The sequence below is a fragment of the Ranitomeya imitator genome, chromosome 1, assembly GCF_032444005.1.
Source record: "Ranitomeya imitator isolate aRanImi1 chromosome 1, aRanImi1.pri, whole genome shotgun sequence".
Lineage (NCBI taxonomy): Eukaryota > Metazoa > Chordata > Amphibia > Anura > Dendrobatidae > Ranitomeya > Ranitomeya imitator.
The window spans coordinates 1,044,901,938-1,044,915,133 of NC_091282.1; the positions used below are offsets into that span (position 1 = coordinate 1,044,901,938).

The 13,196-nt window shown below is 45.1% G+C and overlaps 1 protein-coding gene across 5 annotated transcripts in view; it reads left to right on the forward strand.

The window, feature by feature from the left end:
- Positions 1–13,196, forward strand: part of TRIM2 (tripartite motif containing 2) — a 202,125-nt gene that overhangs the window by 178,886 nt on the left and 10,043 nt on the right. For all 5 annotated transcript variants that reach the window (XM_069744090.1, XM_069744087.1, XM_069744091.1 and 2 more), the window contains 3 exons: positions 1,814–2,537; positions 6,939–7,042; positions 12,473–12,640. In XM_069744090.1, the coding sequence (XP_069600191.1) occupies positions 1,814–2,537; positions 6,939–7,042; positions 12,473–12,640 (996 nt within the window). The remainder of the gene's footprint in view (positions 1–1,813; positions 2,538–6,938; positions 7,043–12,472; positions 12,641–13,196) is intronic.

Here is a 13,196-nt window from a genome sequence, read left to right on the forward strand (position 1 = left end):
AGTGATTACCTCAGGGGATGGCGGCCATCTTTACTCCATTATAACCAATGGGGAAAAGTCACTTTCAATAGTTTTCAATGGAGAATGGATTTTTCTTTATTAAAGTCAATTTTCAAGATTTTTCATCCAAGTTTTCACAGTTTTGGGCTCCAATCACGGCACACAATACCCGGTATACGGGCTGGCTAGATCCTGTTCGTGACGCCAATTGCGACGCCCAAGAGACCGGGGTACCCAGCACCGGACCAATGGAGTCTGTCTCTTGAGGGGGGTGTCACGGGTGGCTTGACCCGGTGCTGTGGCCTCAGGCAATGCACAGTGTAAAGGGTATCGTGAGGGAACAAGCACTTACTTGATCAGCAGTAGGTTCTCCCAGCGGTGATGATCCCAATCCTGGATAGATGGCTATTGTCCAAATGAAAGACTGAGGCACTGAAACGTTTAACCAGTTTACTTTAACAAAAAAGGATTTACAACCAGTCCTGTCACCGGAGTCTGTATGGGAACTCTGAGTTACTTTGACCCTGCTGGGGTCTTCGCCTCTTATTGTACGCAATATCTGTGTGGCCCTGCTGCTGTATGTGAACTGGCTGCCGGCCCAATCTGTCCCCTCCGGGTCCTGGTTCGACGGGCAACCCGAGTCCTTTTATCGGCTTACCCCCTCCAGGAGTACCGCTGAACTCTGTGACTGTTGCTGCGTCCGGCCCTAGTGAAGCTGATATCACCTCACGTTTTTCCGGTTGCTGTATTATATGTAATGAATACAGCCACGGATCCGGTATCCGTCTTTGCGCCTGTTCTGGGTAGTGATTAATGCTACCCGGTTCTCACAATGTCCTTTTTTTCTATCCCTCTTCTCCTCAGGCCGGTGATTTAGGCCTGGTAACAGTCACAGGGCTGTTAGAGATTCAACTGTATGACCTCTCACTTTCAGCTCCTTAGCCCAACTGCCAGTTCTTCTCTCAGACCAGAATGGATCAAGGGGAGTCTCTGGAGCTCCCCCTTCTGGCCGGAGGTGGTAGTGCAGTCTTGCTATTTTAGTATTTGCATTTACTGTCAGTAACTATTTTTGTGGCAAATACCCCTAGGGGTGCCACATTTGCATCCTGTTCTAATTAAAAGGACAGATGAGATGCCTGCTGGCCATGCATAAGACCTGGCAAACCTCCAACAGATGCCATGTGAGTAGAGTCCTTCACCCGCAGGATTACCCCTTTAAAAGCAATCTGTCAGTAGGATTTCACCCCAATATGATTTATATGTGCATGCCTAGCAATACTTTTATATAGCCAAGTCCATTCCTCCATTATTGAGAAATCGGGGTTTGATTTAATATGCAAATAAGGCCAAACAACTATTTGTAGGTCTGAGGCCTCTGTCACTCCAGCTCTATTCCCATACCAGCACCTTAGCCTCCTGCTTGACTGACAGCCTCTGTGTTACATGACTTCAGGCAAAGGGGCCATCTAAAATGTGTCCTTACTCCCCAATGGCAAATGTTAAGTGACATTAGTCTGACAGCAGCTCATTTTCTTCTAAAATAACATTGGTCAGGCTGTACTGCGCGTGCATGTGTATAGAGAGGGTGGGAAGGGGCTTCAGCTGATAACCTATTGAGCTGTTTGGCTATTAGGAGTGTTCAGCCAACTTTACTTTGTCCAAATTTCTAAGCTTTGTGTATAATATGAAACTCTTGATGTATAAAGAGTCTTATCTAGTAGCGGCCAGTCTCATGTAGGAGCGTGCATGTGTAGTGATGGGTGTTTCTTACTAGTCAAATAATTAACTACTGCATTCTGTACTTTGGTCTTAGGTCCTCCAGGCCCAGCTAGACACGTTAATTGAAGGGCAGGATAGTATTAAGAGTTGTAGCACTTTTACAGCACAAGCACTAAACCATGGGACGGAGACGGAGGTCTTACTAGTGAAGAAACAGATGAGCGATAAGCTAAATCAATTGGCGGAGCAGGTTTTCCCTTTGCATCCTCATGAGAACGACCAACTGGACTTCATTGTGGAAACTGAAGGGTTGAAAAAGTCTATTCACAATCTTGGAACCATACTGACCACAAACGCTGTGGCTTCTGAAACGGTGGCCACCGGTGAAGGTCTGAGACAGAGTGTGGTGGGTCAGCCTATGTCTGTTACCATCACTACAAAGGACAAGGACGGCGAGCTGTGCAAGACTGGGAGTGCCTATATCTCAGCGGAGCTCTTCACGCCCGATGGCAGTGTCACGGATGGGGAGATTCTAGACAACAAAAATGGCACCTATGAATATTTGTTTACAATTCCAAAGGAAGGGGACTTTACTCTGTCTCTGAGGCTTTACGATCAGCATATTAAAGGCAGCCCCTTTAAGCTGAAGGTGGTGAAGTCGGCCGACGTGTCCCCCACAACAGAGGGGGTGAAGAGGAGAGTGAAGTCTCCTGGCAGTGGCCACGTCAAACAGAAGGCAGTGAAGAGGCCGGCGAGTATGTACAGCACAGGGAAGAGGAAAGAAAACCCTATAGAGGATGACTTAATATTTAGAGTAGGTAAGTGACATGGGCTCTAGAGTATTTATTTACCTTGTTGCAGTGAAGGGTGTCCCGAAAAATGTAGAATTATATAACTGAATTATACGGCTTGGCAGAGCATGCAACCACCGACGCATAATCTACAGGTAAAGCCCGCAGCTCTTCTACCCCGTGTGCGCCTTTGCTTACATGTCGGGCTTCTATAAGACTATGCCGCTATTTAAAGGGAACCTGTCACCCCGAAAATCGCGGGTGAGGTAATCCCACCGGCATCAGGGGCTTATCTACAGCATTCTGTAATGCTGTAGATAAGCCCCCGATGTTACCTGAAAAAGGAGAAAAAGACGTTAGATTATACTCACCCAGGGGCGGTCCCGCTGCTGGTCCGGTCGGATGGGTGTCTCCGGTCCGCTGCGGCGCCTCCCATCTTCATTACAAGACGTCCTCTTCTGATCTTCAGCCACGGCTCCGGCGCAGGCGTACTTTGCTCTGCCCTGTTGAGGGCAGACAAAGTACTGCAGTGCGCAGGCGCTGGGCCTCTGACCTTTCCGGCGCCTGCGCACTGCAGTACTATCCTCTGCCCTCAAGAGGGCAGAGCAAAGTACGCCTGCGCCGGAGCCGTGGCTGAAGATCAGAAGAGGACGTCATGGAAAGAAGATAGGAGGCGCCGCAGCGGACCGGAGACGCCCATCCGATCTGACCAGCCGCGGGACCGCCCCTGGGTGAGTATAATATAACGTCTTTTTCAGGTAACATCGGGGGCTTATCTACAGCATTACAGAATGCTGTAGATAAGCCCCTGATGCCGGTGGGATTACCTCACCCGCGATTTTCGGGGTGACAGGTTCCCTTTAATTATGTTTACAAGCATGAGCGGAACTATCATAGTACTGCAGGTTTTAATAAAAAAAAGTTACTGCATAAAAAAGTAAAGTTTAAATCTGATGAGCACCTGATCATCACAAACAAATGTAAAGGTAGAATAGTGTATTTGGGCTGATTTAAGACCGCATGTAAGATGTAATGATCAGTTCTCTAATTTCTAGTTAATTCTACAGAGTGGTTCATTTAAATAAAGGAATCTTTCAGCAGGTTTTTGCTATATAATCTGAGAGCAACATGATGTAGGAGCAGAGACCCTGATTATTGATGTGCTACTTGCTGAGCAGTGTTTTGCTTCTATATATCCAGTGTTTTATCAGCAGGAGATTATCACCACAGAACAAGCTGCCTTGTAGTCCATCCACACCTGCAGAGGAGTTCATAGTTGACTCAATTGCCCAGGTCCTGTGTCTGCAAAACGGCCCAAATCATCACCCCCTCCACGACCGACCTTGACAATTACTATGAAACATTTGTGATAATACACTGTGTTTTATCTTTGCCCTGCACAAACGTCTTGCATTGTAGCCAGATATCTCCATTTCTGTCTCTTTTGTCCAAATGACCTTGTTCCAGAAGTCTTGTGGTTTGTTGATATACAATGTTATAAACGTTTTCCTTGCTGCCATGATCTTTTTTGGAAGGAAGGGTCTTTCTGTCGACATTTCGAAACAAGCCATAGTTGTTCAGTTTATTTAACTGTACTGTAATGAACTTGAACATTTAATTTGCTAACTGAGGCCTTTAGAGTCAAGCTTTAGCTCTTTGGGTTTTTTTTTTTCAATTTCTCTGAGCGTTGCATGGTTTGGCCTTGAGAAGAATTTGCATGGTCATCCACTCCTGGAAAAATTGACAATTGTGTTGATGTTTTCCACTTTTGCTTATGTATCCTCTTTCTGACTGTAGAAATTATGGATTCCAATTTTTTTTTTTTTTTTTTGCCAAACCCTTATGACCCATCTCAGACTAATGAGCCGCAACCATTGTTTCTCTGAGATCATTGCTGATGTCTTTCCTCTTTGGAATTGTGTTAACATACATCGGAATGCTCCAGACAAGCAACTGCCCAAACGTCTTTTATAGAAGTGGTCACACTTGCTGATGAAAAAGTTCATCCAGGGCATTTCATTAGCAGTGCCAGGCTGCTACTAAATATCTTCATTTCCTTAGTAACCGTGTACTTACTGTTTCACATTACTTCTGCATTTCGGCTTAAGGTACCGTCACACTCAGCGACGCTGCAGCGATATAGACAACAGGCCGATTGCTGCAGCGTCGCTGTTTAGGTCGCTGTACAGACGTCAAACACGGCAACTCCAGAACGATGCAGGAGCGATCCAGTGACGTAACGGCGACTCACTTATCGTTCTCGCTGGTTGTTCGCTCCATGTAAAAACATTGCAGGCATCGTTGCTTTTGCTGTCAAACATGACGATACACGCCGACCTGACGACCAAATAAAGTTCTGGACTTCTAGCTCCGACCAGCGATATCACAGCGGGATCCTGATCGCTGCTGCGTGTCAAACACAACGAGATCGCTATCCAGGACGCTGCAACGTCACGGATCGTTTTCGTTCTCGTTGTAAAGTTGCTGAGTGTGAAGGTACCTTTTAGTTTTTGCAAATTGTCTCTTCAGAGAGGAAGATGACTAGAACTCTAGTGCCACCTATTGGAAGTAGCCATCCTAAAAGTCAGTGTCGACCCTTTAAAGAGTCTTGTCACATGACTTGGGATAAAAGCCATATCAGAATCTCAATTTGCAGATACTGTGTTTCGGGGTACTGCCCCTTGTCAGTGCAAAGCGGAGATCTGGTTTGGCTTGGATATCGGTCAGACGCCTCTGACTCAGCCAAACCAGATCTCCACTTTGCACTGACGAGGGGCAGTACCCCGAAAGAGTGTCTGCAAATTGAGATTCTGGTTTGGCTATTACTCCTAATTCATGTGACAAGGCTCGACATTGACTGTTAGGATTGCTACTTCCAATTGGTGGCACTAGAGTTCTAGTCCTCTTCCTCTCTGAAGAGACAATTTTGCAAATTCCCAGAGGAGCATTGCGGCTTTACGTCTCCTCATCTCAGCATGCTTATCATGTCACTCTCTGCAAGGAGAAACGATACTTCTTGGATATCGGTTTAGTTCTTGATGGCATAATATAATTTGTCATGTGTTTTTGTAATGCCACCTTCTAAAGGTACCGTCACACTTAGCGACGCTGCAGCGATATAGACAACGAGCCGATCGCTGCAGGGTCACTGTTTAGGTCGCTGTAGAGATGTCAAAGACGGCAGCTCCAGAACGATGCAGGAGCGATCCAGTGACGTAACGGCGACTCACTTCTCGTTCTCTCTGGTTGTTCGCTCCATGTTAAAACATTGCTGGCATCTTTGCTTTTGCTGTCAAACATGACGAATCACGCCGACCTGACGACCAAATAAAGTTCTGGACTTCTAGCTCCGACCATCGATGTCACAGCGGGATCCAGATCGCTGCTGCGTGTCAAACACAACGAGATCGCTATCCAGGACGCTGCAACGTCTCGGATTGCTGTCGTTCTCATTGTAAAGTTGCTGAGTGTGACGGTACCTTAAGGACCAGATGTTTTTGTGTTTGTGTGATAATATATTTACATATAATCAGTAATGTGAACGTGTTTGCCCCTTTCCTGAGTTCCTATTTCTCTGCATGTTTGTCACAGTTTAAATTTCTTTGGTGATCTGAAACCTTTAATATTAGACAAAGATAACACAAGTAAACACAAAATGCAGTTTATAAATGAAGGGCTTTGTTATCCCCCTCTGCTTCTCCTTGGTCAGGCCTCATCTGGAATACTGTGTCCAGTTCTGGGCACCACATTTTAAAAAAGACATTGAAAAACTGAAGATACCAGGATGGTGAGCGGACTGCAAACTATGTCCAGCGAGGAATGGTTAAAGGATCTGGGAATGTTTTTGGCTTAGAGGAATCTTAATAGTTGTCTACAAGTATCTGAAGGGCTGTCACAGTGTAGCGGGATCATTATTCTCATTTGCACGTGGAAACACAAGAAGCAATGGGCTGAAACTGAAAGAAAGAAGATACAGATTAGATATTAGTAAAACACTTTTTTACAGTGAGGGTGATCAATGAATGTAACAGGCTGATGCAAGAGGTGGTGAGTTCTCCTTCAATGGAAGTCTTCAAACAGAGGCTGGACAGACATCTGTCTGGGATGATTTAGTGAATCCTGCTTTGAGCAGGGGGTTGGACCAGATGACCCAGGAGGTCCCTTCCAACTCTATCATTCTATGATTCTATGCTTATTAAGGGAAAATGAAATCCAAGAGCCCTGTGTGAAAGTGATTTTTTTTTTTTTTTATTTTATTTTCATCTTCTGTACAGCAATATAACTTTTCATAAGTGGCTAAGTTGCATAGCCTCTCCTACAGTTGTTTGTTGTCTTTCACTTTTAAATGTATAGAGTAGAGAAAATTAATTGTAATAAAAAGTTCTTACAATTACTTTACCATAGTTTTGTTTTCTCCATCACTTTTAGGTACAAAAGGAAGAAATAAGGGTGAATTTACAAATCTTCAAGGGGTAGCTGCATCCACCAATGGCAAGATATTGATTGCGGATAGCAACAACCAATGTGTTCAGGTGTGCTTTTTATTATTTTTTTAAAGCAAGAACTCTGCATTATACCAATAGGAACCCTTTATGTACTAAAGATAACACAGATAAAATATAGCTTTTAATTAATATACCAATTAAAACCATGCCACAAATACAACCAGATAAACACATAAAACACACAACCGTGCACTCTGGGATAACCCTGCCAAACAATACCTCTTAGTACTGCCTACCTATCAGTGGAGGTTGGCACCCTAAACACAGATACGAGATTGGCGCCCCCACTCACCGTCGGCTATCCCTATGTCTCCTAGTATGGATCCTAATATAGGTGTTACATACAGACCAGCACGTACACTAGACAGGAAAAAGATAGGCAGACTAACTGGCTGTATATATATATTTATGAATAATCATATATATAAACTAGGTTTGTGACAGGGTGAGATACACGGACTAAAGACCAACAATGTGCATAACAAAAAAGTGCTCGTGTATTAAAAATAGGCCTCACTACCTCTGTACCCTACTGCTGTGCAGCCTGCCTAGCTGTGGAGGTTGGCACCCTACTGGTCAGCGGAATGGCGCCCCCACTCAGCGACGACTGGCCCTGGGAAGCCCTAATATTAAATCCCAGCCTGATAATGATCAGACACAGATGTGTAAATACACAAAAATGGCAAGGCACAAAAACATATATAGCTGCAGGGAGAGAAAAAAAAAAAACCTTATCTTCAGCCGAAGATAGCCTAGTGCTTAGATATATGCATGGTAAACAGAGGGTGAGACCGATACTTATCAGTGTTGATATTTCATACACCTCTACGCGTTTCACCCCAGCGGATCATCAGGAGGCGCCAATCTCGTATCTGTGTTTAGGGTGCCAACCTCCACTGATAGGTAGGCAGTACTAAGAGGTATTGTTTGGCAGGGTTATCCCAGAGTGCACGGTTGTGTGTTTTATGTGTTTATCTGGTTGTATTTGTGGCATGGTTTTAATTGGTATATTAATTAAAAGCTATATTTTATCTGTGTTATCTTTAGTACATAAAGGGTTCCTATTGGTATAATATAGATTGTCGTTGACCTTTAAGTAGCTGCTAAGACAGCTCCAAGTGGTGTTGATCAAGAACTCTGCATTCCTATGTCATCTCGTAGTTGCGCACACTTTAGCTTTTCCTCATTGTTATCTACAAGTCCAAAGTATTGACTGGAGCAAAATGTGAATTTTCCTCCCAGCTTTTAGCTCCAGGTAGAGCTTCATATTCGCTAATCTTTCCACAGTGATGTAGGTTACTTTCAATGAGGGAGCTAACACGTGGTTGGAAGGGAGGACAGGTGGGGAAAAAAGCTGTATGCTGCCCATACACATGAACTATATATCCATATCCAGATAAACATGGATTAATTGGGTTCTCCAGTACTTTTATGTTGACCTGCCATTAGGATCAGTGGGGTCCGACGCGCCACACCCCCACAGAACAGCTGATATGAGTTCTGGTGCCCAGATGTAAGCAATGTACGGAGTGAGATACTGCAGCGCCCCAGAGAACTGCAGTATGACGCTCTGCCACTAAGGAGAGTGATGGTACGTCTGATGGCACTAAAGGAGTTCATCTGACCAGGTATCACCAGCACACATTACACTTCACACTCCGGCCACTAGGGGGAGCAAAAGGTTTTATTTACTAGGCCACTCCTCACACTGGTAAAACTAGGGGTTGGATAGGAAGTTAGTCAGAAGCTGACTGGATTTTGTCCAGGCAACATCCCGTGGCAGGGGGTGTTGCGGGGGAAGATTCAGGGGGGGTCCCTGTCAGGCGTGGGAACCTGGCAGGTACCTAGCGACTAGAACAGAACATTACGGAACCGCGCCTGCACCACCCACGGCAGTATCCTAAGAAAGAGACACGAAGCGAAGGATATTGTGGACAGTGAGAAACGAGATCAAGCACAAAGGAGAGCCAGTAGGAGTCGTGCCCGGAGAACGGCAACATCCTACTGAGGCGTGTAGCCGGTGGCCGGAACACCGAGGAAGTAACTGACTCTATGCCTTACTTCAAACTCCGCAGGACAGTTAATTATAGGTTGGCTGTCTACCTTACATCACCTAAGCAGACATAGGGGGCAACGCGTGGAGAGGGGCGTCTCTAGGGTCCCGGAAGAATTCCGAGCCTTCCCGTCAAACGGGTGCGTCCTAGCCATAACATACCTGGGGGACGGAGAACTAGAAAGAACTGGAACGAATTAGAAAGAACGAGAATAGAAGTTGTGAGGACTATCCCGAATGCTCAGCAGGGAAGCACTACAACACACAGGTGCTAGTGGTAGGCAACGATTTCCACCTGCAAAAGGAACTCTGGATGTGCCATCGGACCGGCCGGTCTCAGAACGCCCTGTTAACCGTGCTCTGGATTGCGGATCCTGAAGTTTTCAGTAAAGAGGTAAAGAGACTGCAGCCCTGTATCCTCGTTATTGACCGCACCTCACACCATCGCCATCTACATTACTGGGAAGCCCTCAGGACACACTTCACCTGTGGGAAGGTATACCATCTAGCTGCCATCACACCACCCCAGCGGACCCCACAGCAGCGTCGGTCACCCTGACTGAATACCACAGGTGGCGTCACGAAACCTTGACAAACTATCATCACCCCTTTTATTGGACGCCCCTTAGCAGGGTCACGGACCGGGTCCAGCCACCGTGACAACCCCAGAACTGAGACAGAAATGACCGGTACCGAGTAACCTGTGGCCCTGTGTCTGGGGGCGCTCCAATACCACGGCTCTGTAGATTGTGTAGTGGCCGCTGCTGATTTCTGCAGATTAGTTTCTACAGCATTGATTTATAGCTGATCTGCAGTACCCAGCAGCAGACACTACAGTGAACGGAGCTGGGGTGTTCTGTACACTGTTATCATACATCCATCACCAGAGTTAGTAACTGCTTATGGGGGGCAGGGGTGCTGGGTGTCAGAATTCTACTTATTTTATTAATTAATTACCTGTCCTATAGATCATCAATGTAAAAGTACTGGAAATCCACTTTAACTGAGATCTGTAGGCAGCGCTATAGATGTTTAATGGGGTATTCTCATCGTAGAGGTTTATGGCAAATCACATGATATGCCGTAAATGTCTGACAGATGCAGGGCTGCACCCCTCCATTCACAGCGGACTGTGGTTAGAGACCCCTTTTCTAGAGGTAAATGAGGGTCTAATGGGACCTACATCTGTCAGACATTTATTGCATATACTTTGCCTTACATGCGCTCTCCAGGTCAAACATGGCCAGTGTTTGCTGTTATTTTATTCCTGCCGCCCCCCTGTAGCATCTCAATTTTCATTTATTTTCCAATCCGCCATATGGATCTAGAGATATGGGGCTTTTTATTATTGTTATTTTTTATTTTCTTTACCAAGGGGATGTTTCTTACAGGGTGATAATACAGGGCAGTCGAAAGACACATCCCGAGATAGTCCTGTAAGCCCCCCACTCCTCCTTGGTAAAGACCATAGAAATTAGCACAAAGAGGAGGAAGCAGACAACTCTTTAAACATATGGGCAGCACGGTGGCGCAGTGGTTAGCACTGCAGCCTTGCAGCGCTGGGGTCCTGGGTTCTAATCCCACCCAGGACAACATCTGCAAAGAGTTTGTATGTTCTCTCCGTGTTTGCGTGGGTTTCCTCCGGGCACTCCGGTTTCCTCCCACATTGCAAAGACATACTGATAGGGATTCTAGATTGTGAGCCCGTCGGGGACAGCGATGATAATGTGTGCAAAAACTGTAAAGCGCTGCGGAATATGTTAGCGCTATATAAGAATAAAGATTATTATTATTATAAACATATGGTGCGTTTAAAAAAAAAAAACAAACAAAAAAAACCCCCCCAAAACTAACACTGGAATACTCAGGGGAGCTAACGGGCTTTGGAAAAAAAATCTGTCCACTTTTGACCTGATGAGGAGTCCTCTTAACTTGTTTCCCCAGTGAAGAAAAGTTTGAACATTTTGCATCCAAAATTGCTGATTTTAATTCCCTGCTACATCGTGTTTGGGGGGAGTAAGGTGGTCTCCGTTCAGTCGGCGGTCGGTGTGACATTGCTGTGTTTAACAGACCTTACTCCGTGGAGGTCTCCAGGCTGCCGCCGTACACATTAGATGGTGGGCCGATCCCACTGACACTATGGGGTATGGGAGCCTCCAGTGTCCATGCACAGCGGTGGTAGAACCAGGAGCTGTGCGATATTGATTCTACAGGAGAAAACCATCATATTAGTCTTTTCATGACATTGGGATCAAGCTCTGATCAGAGTACGATCATGGTGTGACCCCATTCTCTTGGATGAGAAGACAGAATGGAAAAAATATTTTTTTTCTCCATCAGTGTGTGGAAATCAGACTGCACTCTGATGCCATCAGCGTGCAGTCCTATGGTTTCCACAGACTCATCAACTTGCAAAGCTGAGTATGATCCAAATATCAGATCAAACTTGGTCATACAGCGATACTTTTTTTTTTTTTCACACAGACCTTTTCTGTGTAAGATAAAAATCGGACATATGCCCGGCCCCATTGACTAACAGTGGTCGCATGACACACAGAACGAAGATACGCTCCTCTGCACAAGCCCTTACTTGTATAAGTTCCATCCATGTTTTTTTCTGATAGAACAAATGCCTTTTTATAGTCTACAGCTGTTTACATGTCCGTGTATTTTTTGTATAACGAGTGGTCCACAAAAAGTCCCGTTTTGATTATCGTCACTGATCAAACTCTCCAATGTAATCCTAGGGATCCCTGAAAATATCGGACAGCACTCTGACATCCTTGTGCGGTCTGTTTTTCACACATGATTTGATAGATGTTTGTAAAACCTCCAATTTTATTTATTTATTTTTTTTTACAAGCAAAACTGATTTGACACATTCACTAATGCAGCTTGAGGTTACTAGTTAAACCCGCAGCGTTCACGGACGCTCTGCACATGCCCTTACACTGTACATCTCATACCTCCTCATTACCTCTTCAGCTATATCCGTGCACGATCTGTTCTTGGGATGACTTGTTGTCCGCCATCATAACCTCATTTTCTGTAAAGCTTTACCCATGTCAGACATATTGAATATTTTCATGCAATTCTATCATAGACCCAATAAAACTAATGTGCCACAATGAGAACAGTCCAAGCTGAAATACTGAGCCCAGAGCCTCCATCACAGGAGAGCCCAGTGACTATCCGAGGAAAACCACCTGGAACTGTTAGGCAAACATGACCAACAATACAAAATACAAGAAAATCTATGTATGTGTGTTTTTTTTTTTAAATGTACAGATTCAAGGCTTAGAGCAACAGCTAAATCAGCTAGCGAATCATTGTAGTAATCGCTTTGTTTGGTAGAAAAGCCCCCGCAATCTTTTTTTTTTTTTTGTGTATTACTTTTATTGCAGATATTTTCCAATGACGGCCAGTTCAAAAGCCGCTTTGGCATTCGAGGCAGATCGCCAGGACAGCTCCAGAGGCCGACCGGAGTGGCGGTGCACCCGAGTGGCGACATCATTATTGCCGACTATGACAATAAGTGGGTCAGCATATTTTCCAGTGATGGCAAGTTCAAGGTAAACTATCTATGGCTTTAGTAACCACATATTTATTGCACTTGCTAAAGCTTGTGGGAGCGTAATCTCATCAAGATATAAGTTCCCAAAAGACTCTGTTCACACCTACAATTTTGAGTTATTTTCTGCACACAACCAAGACCGGTCGGACCCCATCATAACCAATGGGGCACTTCTGCTTCAGTTTGCGTTTATTCGGACACAGATCCACACATTCTTACAACTGTGCAGCAAAATGCAGGTGTGAACAGGGTCTAAATGACACCTTTTTTTTTTTTTTGACAATAAACCCGCACGTTTGCATTCATAACTGTGCAAATCTACATGCGCAATTCTTTTTAAAGGGAGCCTGTCGCCAGCTTTGTCCCATATGAGTTAAGGCCAGGACCTTTAGGCCCTCGTATACTGCATTGGAATGTGCTGTATATCTGCCCCAACTTCACCCTGCAAGACAAAAACTGACTTTTCATTATACTCTCCTATGGGGCGTTCCGGTCCAATAAGCATCTCTGGTCTGGACCGGCACCTTCTCTCCTGCGATACCGTCCTCCTTCGT